The sequence below is a fragment of the Xenopus laevis genome, chromosome 8L, assembly GCF_017654675.1.
Source record: "Xenopus laevis strain J_2021 chromosome 8L, Xenopus_laevis_v10.1, whole genome shotgun sequence".
NCBI classification, from domain to species: Eukaryota; Metazoa; Chordata; class Amphibia; order Anura; family Pipidae; genus Xenopus; species Xenopus laevis.
Window position 1 is genome coordinate 42,986,960 of NC_054385.1, and position 27,798 is coordinate 43,014,757.

The 27,798-nt window shown below is 37.8% G+C and overlaps 1 protein-coding gene across 4 annotated transcripts in view; it reads right to left on the bottom strand.

Annotated features, from left to right (window-relative positions):
- Positions 1 to 1,123: 1,123 nt before the first annotated feature.
- Positions 1,124 to 27,798, bottom strand: part of capn6.L (calpain 6 L homeolog) — a 37,446-nt gene continuing 10,771 nt past the window's right edge. For 2 of the 4 annotated variants that reach the window (XM_041572740.1, XM_018229852.2), the window contains exons 4-14: positions 21,182 to 21,313; positions 20,201 to 20,409; positions 17,279 to 17,471; positions 14,444 to 14,640; positions 13,596 to 13,673; positions 12,663 to 12,858; positions 11,068 to 11,190; positions 10,278 to 10,480; positions 9,017 to 9,138; positions 4,566 to 4,702; positions 1,124 to 1,859 (exon numbers count right to left, since the gene is read on the bottom strand). In XM_041572740.1, the coding sequence (XP_041428674.1) occupies positions 1,677 to 1,859; positions 4,566 to 4,702; positions 9,017 to 9,138; positions 10,278 to 10,480; positions 11,068 to 11,190; positions 12,663 to 12,858; positions 13,596 to 13,673; positions 14,444 to 14,640; positions 17,279 to 17,471; positions 20,201 to 20,409; positions 21,182 to 21,313 (1,773 nt within the window). In that variant the 3' untranslated portion in view covers positions 1,124 to 1,676. Of the gene's footprint in view, positions 1,860 to 4,565; positions 4,703 to 4,982; positions 5,294 to 9,016; positions 9,139 to 10,277; positions 10,481 to 11,067; positions 11,191 to 12,662; positions 12,859 to 13,595; positions 13,674 to 14,443; positions 14,641 to 17,278; positions 17,472 to 20,200; positions 20,410 to 21,181; positions 21,314 to 27,798 lie in introns of those variants that run through there. The other 2 variants (XM_041572742.1, XM_041572741.1) reach the window with 2 other exon arrangements.

The window sequence follows — 27,798 nt, forward strand, 5'->3', positions numbered from 1 at the left end:
TTTTCAAAATGAATCAGTTAATAGTGATGCTCCAGCAGAATTTTGCACTGAAATCCATTTCTCAAAAGAGCAAACAGATTTTTTTATATTCAATTTTGAAATCTGACATGGGGCTAGACATTTTGTCAATTTCCCAGCTGCCCCAAGTCATGTGACTTGTGCTCTGATAAACTTCAATCACTCTTTACTGCTGTACTGCAAGTTAGAGTGATATCACCCCCTCCCTTTTCCCCCCAGCAGCCAAACAACAGAACAATGGGAAAGTAACCAGATAGCAGCTCCCTAACACAAGATAACAGCTGCCTGGTAGATCTAAGAACAACACTCAATAGTAAAAACCCATGTCCCACTGAGACACATTCAGTTACATTGAGAAGGAAAACCAGCAGCCTGCCAAAAAGCATTTCTCTACTAAAGTGCAGGCACAAGTCACATGACATGGGGCAGCTGGGAAATTGTCAAAATGTCTAGCCCCATGTCAGATTTCAAAATTGAATATAAAAAAATCTGTTTGCTCTTTTGAGAAATGGATTTCAGTGCAGAATTCTGCTTGAGCAGCACTATTAACTGATTCATTTTGAATTTTTTTTTCCCCATGACAGTATCCCTTTAATCTTCACTATCCCCCTCTCAGCAATCTCTCTCTACATGCAGCTTTGTGTCAGAGCCAGTTAGTTTGAAAGACAGTTCTAACACGTGGAAAATAGAATTTACAGGTATACACCAATGATGTATTTGACCTTAAATCAGATTCATAATAGTTCCTCTAAATGAAGACCCAAGCAGTGATGTAACTAGATATTACTGGGCCCCACACAAAATTTTTTTCAGGCCCCCAAAATGTCTAGAGATTGACCTGTTTTACCTATATTCATTAAAATTGTGGAATTATGAATTATGGCATTGTGGGGCTCCAATACCTCCTGGGCATCCCTGCAGCTGCAGGGTCTGCTTCCTTTGTAGTTACACTCCTGGCCCCAACTGTCATTTATTAGCCTGGTCTAACAAATTCATTTTGCTCTCTTCATTTTGCCATCTACTGATACAATTTTAAAAGTATGAGCAGGAGAGTAATAGAAACCTAGATAATGTTTTCAACAACAGGAATTACATTTACAAATCATTTTGAAATAACTGGAAATGTTTTATTCATATTGGAAAGTTGCTTAGAATTACATCTATCGTTATGCAAAAATGTAGGCTGACCATCCCCTTTAATGGCTGGGGGCTTATAAAAATATAAATCAAGAGAAAGTAGCAGAACTGCGTAATGTAGAGCTGTCACCATCTCGAAGGCTGTGGATTTATCCATCATTTGGATTTCTCCAGTTACCTGCACCAGCAAAACCAATACATGTCACATTAAGTGGAAATGAAGCATTTGCATTACCCAAGGGCATGTCGTGACCTTTGAACTTGGTGTGGAAAGTGTGAACAATGATGACTGATATAAGATAACAAAGTATTAACTGCCTGAGAATAATAATAATAATAATAGTCTGCCTTATTAAAGATGGTAACGGACCACGGTACAGAGATCAAGCAGATATGAAACACTCTGGTGCCCTGCAGATAGAAGTCTCTCACTCATGTGAATGCAGCCTGGGCACGTGTCAGTGCTGCTGAAATCCAAGACTGCTTGGAGGCCTGTCTGTATCTGTAGCGCTCTTGTACATTCACAGTTCAAGCAGGTCATCGGAGGAAAGGACTTTGATGGTTATCTGTCCTGGCATGCTCTCCTCGCTGTGGCCATGCCTTCCTTGCAGCTGGAGACTCTGCTCTTCTTTTGAGTCACTGGGTGAGCCAGGCAGGAGCACTTGGCCCAGGAACTGATCATACATGATCCTGCTGTCCCAGACCTAAGGATTAAGGGATATAAATCAGTTTTATCTTGATGCAGCACGACATTCAACCAAATCAGCAGATAGTACAGACAAAAAGTCCTTATATTTCCCACTGCAGTATTTATTTAAGAACAGAATTAAGTATTGGTCTGTGTGCTTACATTTTAGTAGGCACATGAGTTTTATACCAGAAATTCTTATATTTCAACATTTTATTGAAGTTTTGCAAGAAAACAAGCAGAATTCTGAGACTCATCTCAACAGAATGCAGAAACGAGAATATGTATACTTAACATTGAATACAAATATCTAGTCCTCCATAAGTAGGGACAAAGAAAAGACAAATGATACAATAAAATCAACAAATGAATCAAACAAATAACATTTAGGGGCCCATTCATTAAGTTCGAGTGAAGGAATAGAAGAAAAAATACTTCGAATTTCGAAGTGTTTTTTTCGCTACTTCGACCATCGAATGGGCTACTTCGACTACGACTTCGACTTCAAAGTTTTTTCTTAAAGAGACAGTACTTCGACTATCGAATAGTCGAATGATTTTTAGTTCGAATCGTTCGACTATTCGACCATTCGATAGTCGAAGTACTGTCTCTTTAAGAAAAAACTTCGACCCCCTAGTTCGCCACCTAAAAGCTACCGAAAGTCAATGTTAGTCCCATAGGCTTGGCTATCTTTTTTTGGTCGAAGGATAATCCTTCAATCGATGGATTAAAATCCTGTGAATCGTTCGATTCGAAGGATTTAATCGCTCGATCGAACGATTATTCCTTTGAACGAATTGCGCAAAATCCTTCGACTTCGATATTCGAAGGATTTTAATTCCCCAGTCGAATATCGAGGGTTAATTAACCCTCGATATTCGACCTGTAATACATCTGCCCCTAACTGTAAATATAAGTATACCCGGTGAATGTAAACAAAAACAATAAAGAAAAAGGAAAAATGAAGAAAAACACAAATTTCCAAAAGTTTACTTAAAATTAGGAATGGAGGAACTTTGATCCTTGTTTTTAGAATCAAAAGTAAAGTGACCATGTAGCCTTGAATGACTCTGCTTTTGCTTTAATAGCTTCATGCCAACCCAGTTGATAAAGGTTTGTAATAATATCTGCTATTGGGGGAGATTCTTTCTCTAGCCAATGACTGAATAAAACGTTCTTGGAAGCAGCCATAAATAAAGCCACCAATCTTTGAGTTCCTTGGGATATTGGATCTAAAATAGGGTTTAAGAAAAGCATATTGTCTTTCATATGCAATAAAGCAAAGCTAGGGGATAACTTTATGTTTGTTTTTAACTTAGAATTTAGAAATCTGACAACTTCACTCCAGGAAATACAAGACCAAAAATAGTGAAATAACTGTAAGCTTACATCCACATTACAGCTCCACATTTAGGGCAATATGAATAAGATCTAGAGGACTCGTCTTTTCCATATATTTTTCCATAACCCAAATAGACAAGTTTAAACTGTTAAACCCTCCAACTCTCAGAGAGGATCATTTTGTTCTAATCATACATAGACTTAACGAGATCAGAGGGAGATACGTTTTGTTGAAGAAAATTGAACCATTTTGATGAGGTGTCTAATAACAGATGTTTATCTTTCCCATATACACCCCAGAATTTGTTAGTGAGTGAATCAATTTTTATATTAGAAGGATGTATCATACTGTACATTCTAACATAGCCTCTGCCAACCAATGATTGGATGCCACAAAATTATTCATATTCTGAAAGGAAAGGCCACATTGGCAAGCTAGATAGTAATAATTATCGGATTCCAGGAACTCAAGTTTTTCTTAGCAATTCGTAATATTTGAATCAAGTCATTTTATTTTCCAACAACATAGATTTGTTATTAAAATGAGGAAATTCTCTGCATTTCCTTAGTTCTGCCATTTAGAGTTGCAGCCCCATTGATAAGTGCCATATGCCTGCATCATCCCCCTGGCATACTTGCTTGACAAGCATGAGACACTGGGGGGCCGATTTATCAAGGAGTCGAATTTCGAGGGTTAATAAACCCTCGAAGTTAAATCCTTCGACTTCGAATATCAAATTCGAAGGATTTAGCGCAAATCCTTCAATCGATCGAAGTAAAAATTGATCAATTTGAACGATTTTAAACGATCGATCGAAGGATTTTTCTTCAATCAAAAAAAACTTGGTGCTGGGGAAGGTCCCCATAGGCTAAGATTGCACCTCGGTAGGTTTAAACTGCCGAAGTATGTAGTCAAAGTTTTTTTTAAAGAGACAGTACTTCGACTATCGAATGGTTGAATAGTCGACCGATTTTTAGTTCGAATTGAAGTCGAAGGTCGTAGTAGCCTATTCGATGGTCGAAGTACCCAAAAAAACACTTCGAAATTCGACGTTTTTTTCATTCGAATCCTTCACTCGAGCTTAGTAAATGTGCCCCTTAGAATGGACAATGCTGTGGAAGTGACTTACCAGGGGAAAGCCATTGGTAACTGGTAGAAAAAAAGACAGTGATGCAAGTAGTAGACACACAATAAATTAGACCCCATGATAAATATCACTGTAGTCTGAGCAATTACTCTGTCTAAATCATTCTAAATAACTGGCTATAATTGTAAGCATTAAAGTAAATGTCAATATAATACAATTTACCAATGCCTTTCTGTCCAGTATTGTCCCTCTTTACATTTTCAACCCACTGTATGATTTTTGGGGTACTGCACCTGAATACAGATTGGTTCACTGATGTTCTTACGGAAGAAAATTGCTTGAATATCAAATGTTGCACTGTTGGTTTTCTTGTGAACCGAGGAACAAACAATCTGCTTCTCACATTTGATCATGATGTACAAGTTTGGTCCTGGAGAAAAAATATATATAAATATATATATAATTGCAGTTGACTCACTTTAACCAGGGGTAAATTTATCAAAGAGTGAAGTTAGAGATCACCACAGTCCTCTAGAGAGAAATTCCGCCACTCTCCATTTATTGCTATGGGAGTATTTATCAATGGATGAAAGTTCATCCTTTGATAAATTTGCCTTTCAAAATCTCATAGAAATGAATGGAGAGATGTGGAATTTCACTCTAGAGGACTGTGGTGATATCTGTCTTCATTCTTTGATAAATATACCCCAATGACTGTCCCTCTAATGCAAATAGAGATAAAGCTATGTTTAAAAAGCAGCTGTGGTTATTTTAATGAGAATTACTGCTACTCACTAAATTCTTTAGTCAGTAAAAGTTGACATACCTTGACCATGAAAGGTGATAAGTTGGGAGGGGGACAGGGGTTAAGTTTTGGTGTGGTGTGACTTGCATAAAACAGCAAAAACTATTAATGGACCCCGGTGACCCACCTGCGATAAAAGTTGGAACCGGTGGTACAGCGGTAAAAATTCTGAGGATGCCAGTGCCCCCTTATCCCCCAATGCGTATGATGACATTCCTACTAGAAAAAAAGCTTCCTATTAGTGTGCACATGCCTCCTCCCCTCCATATAATTTATACTGGATTACTACTGTAAATAATTAGATGTGCTCCATAAATATGGGCCTTCCACTGCTTTGCAGGGTAGTATACACATTACATGCAACTCTCCCAATTGGCTCTCGCAGGAACATTATACCTGGCATTCAGGTCCGCACTGGCAATTTGTGGATCTGCCAACTTCCCCAACTGGGGTTTCTGCAAGATGCTGTAGACACTCACTATTGGGTCTGTGGTGATTTGTTTGGGCCTCTGTGTACTTGAAATGTCAGGGTCTATTTTGACTTTCAGTCCATACTTGCTGCCATTGCAGGTACATAGAGGTCCAAACAGTCTTGCAGAAGGGGCAATAAATGGCAATCGTTTATTGCATTTGCCAGAATCTATAGATTGCCAGTCTGAGTCTATTGCAGTGCCTTTCCATGAACAGGTCAGTTTGCAGGTAGAACCAACAGTGCAGCACTGCCATCTGGGCAGAATACATGTGAGACATGTTCATGTGCAGACAAATTTACCGTAGGGCAATAACATTGCACACATTGCACTATGCAGCTCTAATAATAAAACGATTTTTGCCTTTTCAAGCAATGCAGTAAAATTGCTTTTTTTGTTCTAGCAGGTAGTAAATCAATTTATAATGGTCTTCTGGCAAGAGAAATGCTACTGGGCTGCTTCACTAATGCAAATGACACAATCCATCCTAGAAGACTACTCGCAGGTCTGTTCTTGCTGAGCACCTGCAAATTGAGAGCACGGCAAGAGCAGGAAATAGTTATTGGAATAAGAAAACCTCCAATTTGTCATTTTCTTCTTTGCTGTATTTTAGACAAATGTGGAACTTTCAGAATATGTATTTGGCTTCCATAATAAAGCCCACAAATATTCCATAGTATGGTACAGGTGGTACATAGCATGGTATCACTGGGTGACTCACATTTACAAATTATTATCTTCAATTTTTATAACGTTGACATATTCCAATGTTCCATGATTACATATTCCATGTACAGTGATTATACATTATTTCCATGAGTCCCGGCTCCAGTCTAAGGTCCCTGGCACATACACACTAAGGTTAGTTTTGGCAAGATCCCATTAATCTTACTGTGTTTTCGGAGTATGGGAGGAACTTGAGGTACCTAGAGGAAACCCACACAAGGATGCTGGGATTTCTATTAACTGCTTTGGGTATCATAACCCTGTCTTGCCCCTGGATGTCACTCATGCACTGTAAGGTTCTAGAACTCTAAGGCAAGGGAAACAATTTTCCCTGTTTAAAGAAAAACTATACCCCCTGTATAATGTAGGTCTCTATAAAAATATCTAGTATAGGTAAATCTGCTTCTTATAAATAAAGCATTTTCATAATAATATACTTTTTTACTAGCATGTCCATTGGGTAATCATAAATAGAAAATTGCCGCCCCTGGGATCGTATGATTCACGGTGCACACAAACAAACCATACATGTTAGGTCACATGAGCCAATGAACAGACAGAGTTCTGTCTTTTGCTTCCACACTTCCTGTTACAGTTAGAGCTGTAGTATTTTCATCAATTGATCTTTGAAGGCAGCACACAGACCATCACAAAATGGTGGTTCAAGGCAAGAGATGTAAAATGACAATATTTACTTGAATATATATTCCAGTTTGGTAAGATTCTTTAACATGTCACTTAATATGATATAAACTGTTGCTTAAATATTCCTTTTGGGGTAAAGTTCTCCTTTAAGCTATGTCTGACAAAGTGCCAAATATAGAACAATGTGCCATCATGGTCCCTGCATAGTATTAACTGTGTTTGTTTTCATTTGAATTCCCAGCTAAGTGCTATATATGGCTTTCCAGCAGACAAATCGGAAATCAATTCTGAGACGAGATATTGAATCTCCTGGAGGATGTGACTGTGTGTGACCGAAATATCAGCTGTAGCCTGTATTTATAGATTCTCTCTAAAGGTCGTACTGGCTGGGCAGCAAGCTTTTTATTATGCCATGATCACACATTGACCTTTGCTCTAAGTAAGTAGATGCAGAGTAAAATCCAGAACCATTATGTGCCACTAGGAACCAATAATACATGATGTGTACAGCTTGGCAGGGATAAACAGTCAGGCAATAACATTACTGGATGTTTGGATACACTACTAGGTATTCAATTAATAAATAATAAAAATGTTTAGTCTGGCATCAAACATAAGAACAAGGAACAGATGAACAGAGGGCAGGCAGGATAGTCACAGAAGGATTCTATTGCATCTTTAAACCTTGGAAAGAATGTTTTATTAAGTAGTGTTGCTTTAAAGGGACACACACCTTCCATAGCAGTATTCCACTCCAATGTTCTGTACTAGAACTCCCAGAATTCTGCAGCATATTATAAAGGGTTAAACATGATAGGAGCTGTAGTTGACCAAACATAGAGTAGCCAGTTGATGCAATACTATCCTGTAATCCTCATCAACTTTCCTGCTACATGTGACAAATGCCAAAGGCACTGAACTTATAAAAGCCCCAGACGCAAGTGTACAATCACTAAGGGGGAGTTTTTTTAATTTCAAGTTTGCATTTTATGATTCATAAAAACGGTGTGAAAAAACCATCATGACGGTATTTTTTGCCATATAACACAAGAGAAAAAAAACACAGCGGGTAGAAAACAATTGTGCTCTTGTTTTTTTGGTAAAGGGTTTGTTTCTCCTTTAAGTTATATTTTAGTACGTTATCGAATGGCCAGTACTAAGCAAGTTTTCAAATATTCTTCATTGTTTTTTTTTTTTTAGTTTTTGAATTATTTGCCTTCCTCTTCTGATTCTTTCCAATTTTCAAATGGACTGACCCCATCTAAAAACAAATGCTCTTTAAGGCCACAAATTTATTGTTAATGCTACTTTTGATTATTCATCTTTCTACTCAGTCCCTCTCCTATTCATAGTCCTGTCCCTTATTCAAATCAATGCATGGTTGCTAAGGGTAATTTGGACCCTAGCAACCTGAAATTGCAAGCTGGAGAAGTGCCGAATAAAAAGCTAAATAACTCAAAAACCACAAATAATAAAAAATGAAAAACCGATTGCTAATTGTCTTGGAATATCACTCTCTACATAATAATAATAGTTATCTGAAAGGTGAACAACCTGCTTAAGTCTACTACAAATCGCTAATTAACCCAATAGGATTGTTTTACCACCAGTATGTATTCATGCATCTAAGTTACAATCATATACTGTTTTATTATTACAGAGAAAAGGAAAAACATTTTTTTAAAAAAATGTGAATTTTCAACTTAAAATGGGGATTTTTGGATATTGGGTTTCTAGACCCTCTATCTCTGGATAGAGATCCAACAATTTAAAAATGAAAAGTAGAAACATTCACAACCTTTTTTGTTACAAAATCACCAGTATAACTTTAATCTGTACAAAAGAATTTTTATGAATGTGAACGTGTACATATATGTATGCAAGGAGTACTTGGGCTCATTTATCAAAACTGGGCAAATATGCAGCTGGGCAGTGACCGGTGGCAACCATTCTCATGATTTCTTTCATTCTTCTACTTGCAGCTGGCTAAAAAAAATGATAACGGTTTGGTTGCTATGGATTACTGCCCAAATGCAAATTTGCCCAGAGTTGATAGATAAATCACTGACTACAAATGTGTAGAAAATGCTCGTCTCACCTTCCATTTGGCCCTGTCTCCCAACGCCTTCCACATGGCGAACCAGCACTTGAGTGACTCTCTGAGGGTAGCCACACAGCAGGCTCCAGCAGGTAACCTTGGGCTTGTCAAGCAATAGCTCCCTTTAAACATAATGTTGGTATGTCAGGAGGATTGGCATGGAACAGGGCACATAAGATAACAAATAAACATTGAGCAAACATCTTCTCTCACATTGATGTTGTTATTTGGCCCAAAGTATAATGTGCCAGCACTGGGACCCAAGTACAATCTGTAAGGGACACAGAAACACTGTCTGCTTGAAACCTTATTCACATTGGAAAAGACCATAATTCACTGAAATGTCAACTTACTTTGGTACGTTTTCCTTTTCTGTAGTCCTAAATTCTATAGATGCCACACTATGAATGACTGTTATCTGAAACAATCCATAGCTTGGATAAAATATTTTACAGAAGCTAAATACAAACACATTCATGCTGTATAAAACGTTGCACTTAAAAGTGAATAGTGCTCCTCATTTGCTATATGCATACTAGCAGAGGACACTAGCAGGGTGAAAGACAACCTTTGGCATTCCATATCTTGCAAAACTATATTTCTGCTTATTATAATAATAATAATAATTTATTTACCATAAGTACATTCCATAAGATGTTTTTTTGATCTGACACACAGGATTCATTAGGGGGGGGTGAGTCCCATTTATCAAATGTATATTATAAACTAACACGGTGCTGTTGTGTTAGAAAGCTTCTAAACAAAGTCTATATCCCAGCATTTTGTTGGAGGTACAGTATAATAAAATACCACACTGTGTCCATTCAGTGCTTGTAGGTATAAGGGGGACCTTACCTCAGTGTCAAGTAAATAATAATTATCAATGATGATATATCCTCACTTAAAACTGATCAGTAAGTATGTCTCTTAATCAAGTCACTTATAATAATAATACAATAATAATAATACTGTCTTTTTAAAAGTTAATGTACATACAGTATTAGGTACTAGTCTTTCCACCAATTGTGGCTTTTATTTTTTTGTTTTTAGTATTTATGGCTTTCAAGAGTCCATAATAAATATTACATTTTTGATTCCTCCTTCTACTTGTCCCTACTGCTACTCTTTTCTCCTGGATAATACCATACAAGCGGGGTTTTGGGATGGGTCTGTTTTGAGGTCTATCCACCACTGAAAACCGTATTTATCTCACTGCTCTTTACAAGAGGTCTATGTAAAGTTGAAGGTCCTTAGCAAGCACCTGAATTTGGAAGGCTTATCTGTAAAAAGGCGGAGGATGAAGTTGCTGCTGATTCCAGGCTGGTAGGTCGTGGGAATGATGACATATTTTCCTTGTTTCAGTTCTTTTCTGAGAAATACGGCTCTCAGGTTTATAAAAGGAGATGTCACAACGTTCTCTTGTCCAGAGAGCTTGTGAATACGATATTCCCGGTTCAGTTCTACCTGATTGAATAAAGCACCTCCGCTTTAGTAATAAATTACTGAAAATCATTACTATAATTCTATGATTATAGAGGCTGAGAAAATAAAGGTAATATTCCATTCATAGGAGAGGCAGTATACAGTTTAAGATGAATTTGATTGAGGTGAAAATTCCTATTAATTTAATTTGGATTCAACTTTTTTTCTGTATTTATGTAGTCAAATTTCATGGCAGATCATTGGCTGCTAAGGAAACACTTGATCATGCATGGCCTATGGAATATGGATGTTTTCAATGCTACCTATGTAATAAATAGTGATCACTGAGGATTGCCTCCTATTCATAAAAATGGAGAGTGCCCCAATTAGCACATGGCACACCATTATCACCTATTAACTAGTATGTCACTGTCACATTTTTGAGGTTCAAGTAAATTTACTTCACAACATCAGTAGAAAGCAATCTGTAGCCTTACCTGGAGTTCCTATCTCACCCGTTATTATGCAAATAATATGGCTAATAATTATGGTCATATTACAAATGGCCGCCTTGCTTAAAATTAAAGTTTGATTTATTGGTTCTGAGAAGGGGAATGTGGACTTAATACCTTGAAGATTTCAAAACCAATGACAAAATTGTTTCCTTTGCCATCTTTCTTGTAAGTTCGTTGGTCTTTCTGCTGCAAAGAAATCAGAACTTCATCTTCTTCCTTCCTCACTTCAAATATATACTGAAATATTAGAGAAAAGTATACAGTAGGGAGCAATCATTAAAGGAGAAGGAAAGCTACGGAGGCATTTTCTTGGCAATAGATTAGCTGCAATAGTGCAAGCTAGAATGCTATATTTATTCTATAGAATGTTTTACCATACCTGAATAAAAAGCTCTAGAAACTCTCTGTTTGTTTAGGATAGGAGCTGCAGTATTAACGTGGTGTGACATCACTTCCTGCCTGAGTCTCTCCCTGCTCTGGGCTCAGATTACAGCAGAGAAGGGAGGGAGGGGGGAAGAGGAGCAAACTGAGCATGCTCTTGCCCAGGGCAATGAGGTTTAAGCTGAAGGCAGGAAGTCTGATACAGAAGCCCATGTGTACACAATAGAAGAAAAGAAATGCTGTGTTTCTTTTGACAGGGGACTCAGAGCAGCACTACATTGGGGGTTTACTGGTATATTTAGATGGACCTTTCTGATAAGGCTTACTTAGTTTTAACCTTTCCTTCTCCTTGAACAAATAAACAGGTACTATAGATCCCACAATAGCCTTGCTGCGATATTAATCCATGTAAGAAGTAAAAAGTTGGTGCACTTTCTGAACTCTAATGGAGGAAAAAAATTATTCCTTTGCGCGAATTTAATATAGCTTTTGCGAACCTCTGGAAACTGTTTAGCGACCACTTCCGACAACGGAAGAAGGTTTGTGAATTTTATAGTTAGCGCCAGTGCACAGTGAATGTAATAAAACTTCTTACTGAAAAAGTTGTTGTTTGCTCCAAAAGATTACAAGAGGTTTGGAATGCAATAACAGTTGAAGGAAGAGTATTACATTGCAAAATTAGACTTTTCGTTCTTATTTGTGCTAATTGTTTTGCTCATTTCAACTTTTATTACATCCCCCCAAAAGTGCTTTGTGCACGATCGCACATGCGCGCCCTCGGTTGCACGCGGTTACGCACGTGCATCCTCGGTGGCTCACTTCTACAGTGGTTGGCAAAGTAGTCGGCCGGGTAGCCTGGGGCTCCTGGCCGGCCTGGCCAGCACTCTAAGTTGTTGGTATATTTGTATTGGTCCTTTTAGGACTACTCAAGACAAACAACATTTAAAATTATGTATAAAATATACAGTCATTGAAACTACAGTACATGCTAAGGCTAAACCCAAAGTTCAGGAAAAGAATTTAAGGAACCTCTCATCCTATGCCCTCTGCATTGCACATGAGACATCCTATATTAAAGTGCTTATTTTCTGGTTCTACAAAAACTATGTTCTTCAAACCTCATTGGCAACAATGTCCTAAAAAAGTAAATTGTTAGGATCCCACATCAAAAACGAATTCTCTGAGTTCTGTCTGTCGGCATTCTGTCTGAACATACACTGAGCTGCGAAGTTGGACATCTATCTCAACAGTAAGAAAAAGCCTACTGATATATTGTCCTAGTGATGATTGGATTACAAGGGGCTTATTTCATATAATGTATCAGTCACCTGAGGATTCTGAAAGAAAGTTGTCTTATGGTTGAAGCAGCCTCCAGAGCGATTTAACAGAGGATCTGTATTCTTGCTCCATGTTCCGTGCACCTCTTCTTTGTGCCACGTTTTGTAACAGCTCAGATATGAGGTGTTCAGAATCCAACAAACATCAGCATGGGAGAAGTTCGAACACCAGTCCTCAAAGGTCATCCTGTATCACATGGGAAGCACAAACCCTTTGCAAACTTGAGGTTTATATACATAATCTTAAAATATACTAGTTGTACAGTATCAGTCTGCATTTGCAATTCCAGCTGAAAATGCATTAAGGTAAATAAGACAATTTCTCTTTTGTATATAGAATTATTCTAAATTTATACCCCCATTTGTAATAAAAGGCATAAAGTTTGCCTAGGAGCAGTAACCTATATGAACCAATAAGATTTTTTTATTTTAAACAGGTGACTGGTAAATGCTACCCCCTGATTGGTGTCTATGGATTACTGCTCCTGGGCAAATTTAGCGGTTTTTATTACATAACCTGAATAGAGTTCAAATATTGACCAAACGACTTAGCGGTAAACTAAGAATACCTGTCTTTAAAGGGTAATGGTGACCACTATAATATGTCCTACAGTGGATGTTTCTAAATCTGTAACAGTTGCTTAAAAATTTAACTATTACATCTGTGCGTATCTTCTAGGGGTCTGACTGCAAGTAAGAAAAGTTAGGGCTGGGGTGACTGGCAGTATCACATGAGTTATGTACTTTGGTTATTACCGTTACATTGTTTCTGTGTTTACTACCAGTCGTTTTCAATAATGTGTTAGACTCACTTGTCATATGGATTCCAGAAAATTCCCTTGCTCTCTTTCTTTGAGTCTCTGACTAGCAAATGAGCGATCGTTAGGTTGTCGGAGCAATAAGTCACTAGAATCCGTGTCTTACCAGAATTCACCATCATCTTCAACAGTCAGACCAAGAGCTGCCTTTTCTGACCTGCTCACCTTGTTCCACTCTTCAGATCTAGAAAAGAGAAACCGTTAATTGTTAAAGGCGGTGTAAAGGTTCTGTAAAACTCGCCCAAAACCTCCGCTAGCTCTACTAGCTTATTTATATTTGGCCCAAATATAAATACAGATGTGAGAGTCTTTACCAGTAAGAATAATCCCTACCAATGCTATGCTAATCTTTTTGCTATTATCATATTTATGGGGATACTGTGCAGTTTAGGTTTCACAATTTTAATATTTCACATTATGTAATCAGCAAAAAGAAGATTCACAACTATAAAGAAAACAAAACCAAAACCAATGGAGAGGTTGCTAAGACTAGGGAATTCTATAACATATTAAAAGTTAATATAAAGGTGAACTACCCCTTTTAATCCTTGAAATTATATTGACATATGCTTGAACTGCCAGTCTAGCAAATTTGGGGTAAGCAGTGCGGCTTCTCTTTAGACTTTAAAGGAAGAATGTTATTATGTCATTGTTAACATGTTTTTACTTGCTTTGTTGTTATTCTTTTTGAACAGGCTTAAATAGTGCCATGTTATTTTCTTTAATTCTCCTTGGTGACATAGGAGCGTATTTTTAAATAATTGTGCTGTATTTATAGTAGTAACCTGGACTCAACTAAGTCATCCACTCTTACTGCATTACTGTGTTATTGCTGATAATGATCTGCACTCAGTTGTTATGCTTGCTAAAAATGTGCAAAAATAAATATTGCTTCCTCCATCCATTACAAATTCTATTTCTTTTTTTTTGCAGTGATCAGAAGTCATTCCTTACTCATCGCTCCATGCTCCTTTCCATTCCCTGTTCCCCCAAGGATTCCTCATTCTAATCATAAACAGCTTGTTAGAATTGCCAAAGCAGCACAGGTTCCTCTGCCCCACGGGCATCTTCTTGATCGCAGTCACAGAGTATGCGTGACCTTTCACTAGGCCGTAAGGAGTCACTGTCTCCATATCACTGATGGAAAAAGGCTTAAGAATGAAAGCACAGAGACATACATTAGTCGTATCACACAGCATATTCCTAGGAAACCAGTAGGTGTCATCATCATATAGTCTAAATCTGCATTCCAGCTTCCCATACACATGTTTGAGTCAGAGACAAGAAGAATCCAAGAATGGATATTCTATTGATAATATGGATTCTGCTGCCATTGCTTTATCCTAAAATGAACAATAAAGAATAAAGCAGTATAAGGTTATGGCTTTTTTACATTTAGGGGCTGATTCACTAAGGGTCGAATATCGAGGGTTAATTAACCCTCGATATTCGACTGGGAATTGAAATCCTTCGACTTCGAATATCGAAGTCGAAGGATTTAGCGCAGATAGTACGATCGAACGATCGAAGGATTATTCCTTCGATCGAACGATAAAATCCTTCAAATCGAACGATTCGAAGGATTTAAATCCAACGATCGAAGGAATATCCTTCGATCAAAAAAAGTTAGGCAAGCCTATGGGGACCTTCCCCATAGGCTAACATTGACTTCGGTAGCTTTTAGATGGCAAACTAGGGGGTCGAAGTTTTTTTTAAAGAGACAGTACTTCGACTATCGAATGGTCGAATAGTCGAACGATTTTTACTTCGAATCCTTCGATAGTCGTAGTCGACGGTCGAAGTAGCCCATTCGATGGTCGAAGTAGCCCCAAAAAACTTCGAAATTCTAAGTTTTTTTACTTCGAATCCTTCACTCGAAGTTAGTGAATCGGCCCCTAAAATTCTGTTATCAATTTTGCATGTGCAAGGGGTACATTTTAAGGAACCCAGTATCAAGGATCCTAGAGGAAAACAACTTCATCTAAAGGCAGTCATGTTAATGAATGGGATTGGCTGGATATTTCAGCCCTGAGTGAAACCACTTATCCCTACATTTCCTAATATTACAATTAGTGCCCTATAATTAACTGGTTTCCTGAGAGGCAAATATTAGCAGATCACATAAGCAAAACAGCACTGAGTATGATAAATGATCAAGAGAAAACATTTGGGAGGCAAACACAACAGAGCCATGTTGAACTCTGTCAGTATCCTACAACTTCAGACTGTTTCCGTTTGGTGTTTAATAATATTGACTGTCTGTAATGTAAGTGATCACAGCTGCTATTAAGCACAGACATAAAATACTTCATCCCATTAATATACATGTATCACAATCATCTGGTTTTGAAACATGGCTGTGTTTTCTAATAACCTATGGAGCTCTATATTTGTATAACTTGAGCAGGAAAGATGTCCTGGTATCTCGGCTAAAATGACATCTCAAAAGTAGTAATTTAAATGAAAAAAACAAATATTGGTAGCAGAATCCAATGCAATTCTTTAGATATATTGCAGCCATGGACATATTTAAATGAAGGCTCCTCAACACTCATTCGACAACCTTGAACTCCTCTAAGCAACCGATGAAAGATCTGAAAATGAAGTTACTGATACCTTCAAAGCAGGAGAAGAATATTAAAAAAAAACATTTCCAGCTTGTAATTTCCTCTGTCCATAATGTTATTAAGAAATTGTAGTCAAAAGGGCTGTGGAAGTCAAGGCAAGGGCCATGGCTGTATATAGGCAACCAAGGGCCCATGGTTAGGGCAGCACCTTTGGGGGGGCCTTGGCTACCTATATAGAAAATAAAGTGCACAAAAATCCTCTCGTCTGCTGGCAGATACTTGCTGCTTTAGTGATGTGATTGGTGCATGAACAAGAAGGGTGTGGGCTGATCCTAAACCCACTATGAGCTCCTTGAAGAAAAGCAAAATGAAGGTTTAGGAATGAGCTTTACAGTCCCCTCATTGAAAATCTGTGGGTAGATCTGAATCATGCAAGGTGGTCCAAAAAGATGTAGGAATTAGAAATGATCTGCAAGGAAGGGCGGGCAAAAAATTCTACAACAAGAATTGAAAGACTCTTATAAAAGGCATTTTTTGGCTGAAATCTGTGCCAAGGGGGCTCTTACTAAATACTGGCTCATTAGGGTGTACAAACATTTGCACATGCAACAACTGCTATTTTGCCCAGACATTTGTTTTTAACTTGATATGAATTTGGCATTGCATTTATCCTGACGTGTTCTGGGGATATTATATATGGATTTGACACTGTATTTATTGTATTATATTTTCTGAAAAATTTTATATATGAAACTGCCAATTAATTTATCCTGAAATGCATTGTGGGTGTATTATACAGGAAATTGTCACTGCATCTATCGTGCCATATGCATTGGGGTATACTGCATGGAATTGGCCCTGGGATAGTAGGAAAGGAATTGCAGAGAAAATATCTATAATTTGCCTCCCAAATCACCCTCCACCTATGATTGCAGGATAGAACAAAAAACAATAACGCCTTTATTATCAGCTGCTAGAAAATGATGCATAGTTACTAAGTCTGACTTTTAGAGACCCAGGTATGACCCCGTGTCACTGTCAACTATCAAATTTTATTAAGACACGACTTTTAACCTTTTAAAGAATGTAAAATTTTGTTTTCGAAAAATATATATAAACCATATAACACAAGAAGAATGTGAATACCTGTCCTGCATTGAATATGCAAACTGCATTTTAAGAGACCTATCTTGGCTATTAACCTTAGTTTTCCATACTGTACCTGGATATAGCAGCTGATTAAACCTCCCGTTCTAAAAACTTTTAACAGGTCCTCAAACAGCTTTGTCTGCTCGTTCAGGCTCGTCCGATAGTGGCCTTTATCTAACGCAAAACTTTCTGTTACAGCTCCTGTGAAATCCACAATTGCATCTGCTGTGTTGCCTCCATCGAGAGCCTCGTAGGACCCAGCCAACCTGTATGGAAACACACAGCTTATATAAAATATATAATGGATTCTTACTCCAAGGTTAAATATTCAGTCAAATGGGTTGTTCACTTTAATATTAACTTTTTGTATGATATTTTTTGTGCTTTTTGAATAATGTAACTTTCAGTTTAGCAGATATACCATAAACTGATCAATTTACTCTATTATTTAGCTAATGGTTTTATCTGATCTAAAAGAGTGAAATATGCAGTACAACTACTAAATAATGATGGGCGAATTGGGACTGGAAAATTCCCGCGATTCGCCGCCGGCGAATAAATTTGCGATACACTTGATGTTTATTTGTGCGGACGTGCAACGTTTCGGGGCGAACTCCTTTCTCAAGCAATTAACTACTACTAAACACATAAATATGTTTCACTACAATTATATTGGCATCTGTGTTATAGAATAGGCAAAACTCTTGGGGGTATATTTATCAAAGAGTGAAGTTAATAGTGAAGTTCCGCCACTAGAGTGAAATGCCGCCACTCCCCATTCATTTCTATGGGATTTTTAAAGGCGTATTTATCAAAGGGTGAACTTTCACTTTCACCCATTGATGAATACGCCTTTCAAAATCCCATAGAAATGAATTGAGAGCTGCGGAATTTCACTCTAGTGGCGGAACTTCACTCTTTGATAAATTTACCCCTTGGGCTTAGTATATATTGAATACATGAGTGCAATGCAAAAACAAATCTTCTATGCAAACCTTTTCTTCTTTGGAAGTATTACTGTGTTGAATTCCATTAATTTTCTATGTTACATCATCCTTCCCTCCTCCTGGAAGAGATACTGACACATTTCTATAACCTGTAGGAATATGTCACTATCACTAGAAATAAACGATTGCACTATTATTGGTTATGGGGTGGTTCACCTTAAAGTTAACTTTAAGAATGGCCAATTCTAAGAAACTTTTCAGTTGGTCTTCATTATTTATTTATTTATTTATTAATGATTTGCCTTTTCTTCTGACTCTTTCCAGTGTTCAAATGGGGGGGGGGGGTTACTGACCCCATCTAAAAAAAAAAAAAAAAAATGCTCTGTAAGGCTACACATTTATTGTTATTGCTACTTTTTATTACTCATCTTTCTTTTCAGGCCTCTCCTATTTATATGCCAGTCTTTTATTTAAATCAATGTATAGTTGCTAGGGTTATTTGGACCCTGGCCACCGGACAGCTGAAATTGCAAACTGGAGAGCTGCTGATTTAAAAGCTGAAAACTACAAATAATAAAAAAAAAATGCAAATCATATTAAAAGTAGATTTAAAGGTGAACAACCCCTTTAACTCACACCAAGCCAATCGGGTTAAAAAAAGACAAACCCTCCAAATGAAAACCCAGCATCCATACACAATCCCCTCCATACCGTCACATAAATTCTATATACCCATATCTATACTAACTATAGAGTTTAGTATCACAATAGCCTTTGATATTATGTCTGTCCAAGAAATCATCCAAGCCATTCTTAAAGGCATTAACTGAATCAGCCATCACAACATCACCCGGCAGTGCATTCCACAACCTCACTGTCCTGACTGTGAAGAACCCCCTACTTTGCTTCAAATGAAAGTTCTTTTCATCTAGTCTAAAGGGGGGGCCTCTGGTACGGTGATCCTCTTTATGGGTAAATAGGTCCCCTGCCATTTGTCTATAATGTCCTCTAATGTACTTGTAGTGTAATCATGTCCCCTCGCAAGCGCCTTTTTTCCAAAGAAAACAACCGCAACCTTGACAGTCTACCCTCATAATTTAAGTCTTCCACACCTCTAACCAGTTTAGTTGCACTTAGTCTCTGCACTCTCTCCAGCTCATTTATATCCCTCTTAAGGACTGGAGTGTAAAACTGCACTGCATACTCCAGATGAGGCCTTACCAGGGACCTATAAAGAGACATAATTATGTTTTCATCCCTTGAGTTAATGCCCTTTTTTATGACCTTTTTTATGCTCAAATTTTCATCATCAGTACCAGAGCATTGGGGATTGGTGCATAGGAAATTTTAAAAACTATTGTACTTGTCACATAACTTACTTAATAAATAAAGTACCCCTTGTTGGAAAATATGAGGATATCAGAAGTAACCTCAGAGTTCCATGACCTGTATAAAAGCACTCGGCCTTCTGTCTTGTGCTTTTATATGGTCATGGAACTCCTCGATGACTTATGATATCCTTATATTTTACAATAAGGGGTAATTCATTCACTTTATATACATATACATACACATACAGCCTGCATAACTGTTCAGACATCTCCAGGCGATGCAGAAGCATCTATTCCTAATGCACATGCATGAAATGAAGGCTTATAGTTGAAAAACTTAAACAGAAATACTAGAAACACTGACACTGAGTAAAAAGAAAATGTGTACACAAATTTAACCTACAAAGGATCCCCTTTGGAAAAACTCCAAATGATGACCCTAAAACTAGGAACACTCTCTAATGTTACTCAGACATCTTTGTTTATGAAGCATTTACCTGTGAAACTCCAGGAATACTAGTGTTCAGTATAATTAGAAATAACCCAATTTCCATTTAACCGTTTCCCTTCCTGCTAAAGATCATGCTTTGAATATGATAACATTTTACTTCGGCCTTGCTATGTAGCAGCAAAAGCAATTGTGTAATGTTTAATTCTGTAGCTTCTTTATCGTTCCTTGTAGACACCATGTTCTTTCTCCGTACAACAACCTCTTACTTGGCATATGCTTTCTCCAGCAGTGCACTCCAAAACTCATTCTTCACATTGGAATGGCAGTAGACTAAATTCCCATCAACGCTTGGCAAGCGATCGTCAATGACAACATCTATCCAGTCCCCCAAGCACCAAAACTGGAAGTGGAAGATTCCAGCATATCTGTGTGGTCTTTTTGGATCCCATTCTTGTTTCTTCCAATTTGGAATAACCTACAACAGAAAAAGCAACAGAGCCTCAAGCAAAAATGCATTCCTGCAATAAACGTAAGCTTGGTTTCGATCGACTACCTTATAGACAAAAGATTCATTATTATAGTAGTTATAAAGTAATTATAGTAATTATTTTATTTTAAAATGTGGGTAGAGTGTAACAAAATTATTTTTGCATGCCAATAAAGAATCGTATTAGGAATTATTTTGTGTTTATTGTGTGCATGTCTTTACCTTACACAGGCAGCACTTTTTTGTTTCACTTTCAGTAGCATGGGGTTTTCTGACGCTTCACATTCGTTCCCATAGATTGTTAAAATTTTATATGAAAAGCCTTTAGATATTAAGAGAATTGAAAGCCCAAAAAATGAATGTACAATTGCATAGAGTGCCCCAGAACCTGTGGGTTCCAATAAATAATTACATATTACATCTTATAACGGAGCAGCCAACCTTTAGCTATCTATTTTTTTACTTGATTGTATTTTGGCCATGAAACCAGAATCACAGGCTGGTTTAAAAAGCTGTGTAAAATGAACAGCAAATTTTATTAAGGTGTGTTCGAACACCAAATTTAACGCCATTAATGTTCACAGTTTACCGTTTTCATGCAACTTCTTACACCTATGCTGGATTTGTACGCAGAGGGATGCAGTCAACTGAAACGTATGCGGTTATTGACATGTCGATGCCTGTCGATGTGTGGCACATTTTGTTGCCTTTTTTTTTACACAGCATCATAACGAAGCACCTAAGTATCTGTTGCTTTTACCTTAGTCCAAAGCACCTTTCTGAGAGCCAAGCAGGAGCAGGCAGCCACAAACCAGCAGTTCCCCAGCCTGCCCTGGTGTAGGTCATGAGAGCTGATTCCATCCACAAACAGGCAAGGATCCTCACAAAGCTCCTTCAATGGGAAAATAATTTTTTTATTAAGGCTAAAGTATGTTTTCCAAATTGATAGATTAGGAATAAAGGAACATTCTCCCAGTAGTTCTAATAATAGCAATCACTAACATCACCCCTTGTCAACATTAAGGGGCAGATTCACTAAGGGTCGAATTTCGAAGTAAAAAATACTTCGAAATTCGACCCTCGAATTGAAATCCTTCGACTTCGAATATCGAAGTCGAAGGATTTAGCGCTAATCCTTCGATCGAACGATCGAAGGATTTTTCGTTCGATCGAACGATTAAATCCTTCGAATCGAACGATTCGAAGGATTTTAATCCAACAATCGAACGAAAATCCTTCGATCAAAAAAAGGTTAGCAAACCTATGGGGACCTTCCCCATAGGCTAACATTGACTTCGGTAGCTTTTAGCTGCCGAAGTAGGGGGTCGAAGTTTTTTTTAAAGGGCAAGTACTTCGACTATCGAATGGTCGAATAGTCGAACGATTTTTACTTCGAATCGTTCGATTTCGTTCGATTTCGATCGAATTCGAACGAATTTAACCAATTCGATGGTCGAAGTACCCAAAAAATACTTCGAAATTCGAAGTATTTTTCATTCGAATCCTTCACTCGAGCTTAGTGAATCTGCCCCATAAAAAATAAATGTCTCCAGGTTTTGCTACAGTATAATAAACAGAAAAGCAAATCTTTGATTATCTCAAACAATATTGGAAACAGTGACTAAAAATGTTTGAATACCCAGAGTGCGCCTCTTTTAATATCTTTTTAGGTTATAATTAGTGCAAAGTCTGCTACAGGCTTAATCACCTACAGCAACCAATCGGCAGGTCACTTGTTTAAAAGCAAGCACTTTATTAGCTGGTTACTGCTCCTGTATGTTTCAATTAAGCTAAAAAAAACCCTCTATTACATACTTTGACCGATTCAAATCTTAAAATGTAGCAGTTTTTCCATGGCATTTCCTATGATGGAAGAAATGTTGATGTTCATCCCCAAGCATTGCTACATTTGCTGGGGAGAAGAGGATAATATGGCAGTGTGGGAGGCTGTTGTTATAGATTTGCTGGTTGTTCTTGCCAAGCCCCAGGCTCCCCTATGGGCTGCCAGACATGGATCCCGCGTTGAATCTACGCACTACATAGTTCTGTTGTAACATTCTTCAGTCCTTAATATGTTTGTTTTGCATTCATCACTAAACAGAAATCAGGATGTTTTTTTCCATACAGTCTGCAGTTTCCCACTGTCTCATTCTTGGCAGTGTAACTCCAATTACAGGCTTCTTTGCGGTGGGCAATACACCTCGGATTCTCTTTGAAATCTGCACAAGACTGCATTCTTTTAACCTGTAAAACCTTTAATGTCAGCCAAGCTAATGCTACATGCTGATTGGTTGCTAGCAGTTATTAGATGTAGAGAAAACGTATCTTTTATTATAATTCATTCCATTTGAAACACATTTGAAGAATTAACAATGAATAGACTTTTGTCTGACTCAGACAATAGATATTTTGTGATGAGGGCGATGTTGGTGGCTTGTCATTTTATGTGACATAATCTTACTGATGCACAAGAAGAAAGTAGTAGAAAGGTGTTTAACCTGCCCTTAATAGCTTTAGATTCTAGCTCCCTTAATAACCAAAAGCTAAACTTGAAAATCCCTGAGTTACAATAGGGTTAATTTATGAATTCACAGTGCAAAGAACTTGCAGAAAGTGCTATATTCTTGCCCACAATGCACTCTACTCCTCCTTGTTTGTGTCCAATGATGTCAGGTGCAATTGCTTGTGCCTCCAATATGGAAGGGGAAGATTATGGATGGAATATGAATATCATGCAGAATGTGCCTGTTTGGAACACCTGTGAATTACAGGCACATGTAAAGATTTCTCTTTAAATAGGTGCAAGTGCAACACAAGGGTGTAGAGTAGAGGAGAAATGGCTACCACTCATTGTATATGAGCCCAAAGTGATCAAAGTCATTTGGAAATTAAACAGTTATCACTTACACAGTCAACATCCCTATTAATAGGAGAGCAGAGGCTAGTCATAAATAAACAGCAGATGCCTTGCCAGGAATTCCTCACTCAATTATATGCGTAGAGACTCCAGTGACAGCCATATATATTGATATGTTATTCTTCATGAGACCCAGGTCTTGCTTTAATAGACTTGAGGAGATTGCAAGTAAAGGATAATAACTACATAACTTTTACAGAGACTTGGAACATGATTTCAGTTGCAGGACCCTATATCAGAATATTTTAAAGGCTCACCAAAAGCTTTTGAATGGGGATAATAACATGCGAAAAGATTTGCTCCATAGTCTAGTAACCGATAGCCGAAAACCGATGTGCTTGGTTGATATGGGTTACTAGTGTATATATTGCGTTAAATGCATTGTACCCAATAAAGAGTGTACATTTTCTCACTGGTGAATTTTCTAGCATCTGTAATTAGGTTTATAGTCATTTACTTCTACAGAAATAGAGGAGACAGTAGTACAGTTTCATGGTGGCTTCAGGTACCTTTTAAGATTTCTGTCTTTCTGTAGCAGTTCTGATCTTATATAATAATAATAATAGAGCACTAACATATACACAATTACATACATAGCGACCAACCTATAAAAAAGAGCTTACAGTCAATGTCCCATGGTTAATAAAAATCTAAGAAGAATATCACCCTTGCAGCTCCAGCCTTATTTTCCCAAGTATAGACTTCTGAGGTTCTAATAAGCACTATCATTCTAAAGCAACAGACTGGCTGTGCACTTATGATCCAGACAACATTACAATTGGCCTGAAGGCAAGCAGACCCATCTAACATCAGGGTAATGCAGAAGGGCCTACATCTGAGCAAAGGTTACATGTGATGTTGTAACAGAGACTAAGGCACAGTTTTCCTATAAACTGCAGCTGTTCCTGTTTAACGGCTCCTGTAAAGAGCATCATGAGATGGATTAGTGCTTCTTGCTTGCACAACTAGGGATTTTTGGATTGAGGTATTGCACAATGTTCTGTCACAGTACTGGAAACCACTGTTTTGTTTTTTTTAATTCACAATGCAGCACCCCCTCCCCCCCAGAATTCCAGCCACACTGGGAGATGTGACCTATGCATCAAAATAAGCACATCTGTTTGCAAGTCCAGTGACAAGTTGCAGTTAACATTTTCAGAGAGGGAATTGTGTTAAGCATTAAAATAGCGTTAAGCTGGCCACAGACGCAAAGATCCGATCGTACGAATCAATGTACGATCGGACTTCCCCATCTCCCGACCTGCCACTGACCATTCCGATCAAATAAAGTAGAAAAGAACAGGTCAGCCGATGTTCTGCCCCTGACAGCAATCGTACGAAAGTTATGTCCGACAAAGCTTGTGACAGTCTCCCTCTGAAAATCGTACGATCGGCAATACATGCAGAGATATTACCCGCAGCCGACAGAAATCTTTTAACCTGTTCCGATTGACTAAACGACCGATCTCCGCCGGACGAAAAATGTCTGGACTCTCCCCACACGGTCCGAAAATCGTACAAATCGAGGATTCGTACAATCAGCTTTAGTGTGTGATTCTAGTGCCGTTGTTAAGCTGGCCATAGATGTACAGATTCTAGCCTCATATCATACGAACAATCTTCCAACCTGCAAATAACTATTCAGAATAAATACAGTAGTACAAGAACAAATAAAACAATGTTCTGGCCATGACAGCCCATTAATATAATCAGATTGGCAATACATGCAGATATCTTATCAGTAGCTGATATTAATTTTTTAAACTGTCCAATCACCGGAACGACCAATCGCCATGGTACGAAATATTTTGGGACAATCCACACACAGTCCGAAAATTTTACAAAATGAATTCTCATGCAAATTTTATCTTTTCGTCTAGGGCCAGCCTAATACACTACCTATTGACAAAACCCACTTTGGGAACCATGGAACTACTGCCACATTCAGGGGGGTGCTCGCTGCAGTGTTCCCTAGAGTTAATGGACACACTGGGCACAGTTCAGCAGAAGAGGCAGGACAAAGCAATGGCACCTTGTGAAACTATAAGGAAAAGCAAGGAACAGATTTGGACACACTAATACCATTTACAAATTGCCCTTGATTTTTGTAATGAGCCTTCCATTATAGAGATTAAACATTTTTTTAAATTGCTGTTTGTAAAAACCACTTAAAGAGTTTAGTGTGACCAAGAAACATATAAAGGTATGCGACCCTTTATACAGAATGCTTGGTACCTGGTGTTTTCCGGATAACGGATCTTTCCGTAATTTGGATCTTCATATGTTAAGTCTATTAGAAAATCATTTAAACATTAAATAAACTCAATAGGCTGGTTTTGCTTCCAATAAGGATTAATTACATTAATTAGTATGGATCAAATTCAAGGTACTGTTTTATTATTACACAGAAAAAAGAAATCATTCTTAAAGAATTGGATTATTTGATTATTATGGAGTCTATGGAGGCAAATTTACTAAAGGGCGAAGTGACTGGCGCTGGTGTAAATTCGCTAGTGAAGGAGATAGACTGTAGCGCTACTTCGCACACTAACACCAGGCGAATTTTCGATCTGGCGAATGGACGTAATTACGCAAATTCACCAAGATGCGGAATTTAATGAACGTTACCTCTTGCGTCAGACTTGCCTTCGCCACCTCAGACCAGGCGAAGTGCAATAGAGTAAATTTTTTTAGGGCACATGTGTAGGGCAATATAACAACTCTATTATCTTTTATTAAGTTTCCCTGGGCTTGTGTAGTGTAATGTATTTGCTGCAACATATAAGTCCATTCAACGTTAACTTCCCGCCATACGCAAATGAGGCAACGCTAGCGCAACTTTGCTTCACTTGCCACAGTAACGCTAGCACAACTTCGCCAGCGTTTGGCGCCCTGGACGCAACTTCGGATTTTAGTGAATTAGCGTTGTCCTGGCAAATTGTTGCCATGTGAGCGAAGCTGTCAATGGCAAATTTAGTGAATTTGCCCCTATGGGAAGCAGCCTTTCCGTAATTCTGAACTTTCTGGATAATGGGTTTCTGGATAATGGATCGCATACCTGTATGTGCCCTGACTTGTTTCAAGTGATGCAAGGTCACATAACACCCCTTTGTTCACTAATATTTTACCTACCCCACCCCATGTAAATAACTGAAGGTGTGTTCTCATTGGGGCATGGGACATAACTCAATTGGCTGAGAAAAACCTTGTGGTTTATCTCCTGAAATCTCCACTGTAGTCTGGTGTAAAATATGGAGACAAATTGCTTAGAATCAACAGAATTAAGTAAGCTAAATGTGTATTTTACCATATCAACATTAAATGGGTTGTTCGCCTTTGAGTTAACTTTTTAATACTACCAGTATGAAGTAGAGAGTGATATTTTGAGACAATATGCAATTTATTTAATTTTTATAAATTGTGTTTTTTTGAGTTATTTAGCTTTTTATTCAGCAGCTCTCCAGTTTGCAATTCAGTCTGGTTGATGTGGTCCAAATTACTCTAGCAACCATGCACTGACTTGAATATTGAGTCTGGAATATGAATAGGAGAGGCCTGAATAGGAAATTGAGTAATAAAAAGTAACAATAACAATACATGTGTAGCCTTACAGAGCATTTGTTTTTAGATGGGGTCAGTGACTTCCACTTGAAAGCTGGAAAGAGCCAGAAGAATAATGAAACAACTATAACAAATATATAATAAAGACCAATTGAAAAGTTGCTTAGAATTGGACAATCTATAACATAACAAAGGTTAACTTCAAGCTGAACCCCCTCCTTTAATTACAGTACAGTGATAAGGGATATTGTGCAGAATAATAATAATTTGCCGGGAGCTCTGTATATACTACAATATGATATGAGCCAGACATAGACAAGCGATTTCTCTCAGGGCACAAAAAGACAGGAAATAATTTATTTTAACAATATAATGAAATCAAGCATTTGCAAAATGCTTTTCTATGAAGACAGATTGTGTAATCTAATTGTGATAAATTATGCTTTGGCCCAATCTTGGATCAGAAATGTTCTCCCATTTAACTATACCACTGCTGATTTCAACATTGGTTGCTGCTACTGTTCAATATGTGGGATATGTTTTGGTCATATGTTGTCCCAGATTAACTGTATTTGGTCCCTGTAATTCGAAAAACAGTTCTAATATTTTCTGGCCTGCCGCCTTTAACTTCTGACCAGGCTCTGCCACCAAATCATCTTACTTTAGCCATATCAGTGTTGTAAACTCGATTAATCAAGCTGGGCAGCCTCAATTAATCGAAGATGAAAATATGGTAAATTTTGTAAATTTGCAAATCTAAGAAAGGTGCGTTTTGCAATGTTGTCTTGTTAAGACATGGTTTAATTAAGTGTGGATGGCACTTCTTCAGAACTGTTTGAAAGTAGTGTCTATTTGTTGCCCAAGAAAGACTTTATTACAGTATATACCCAGTGCAAATG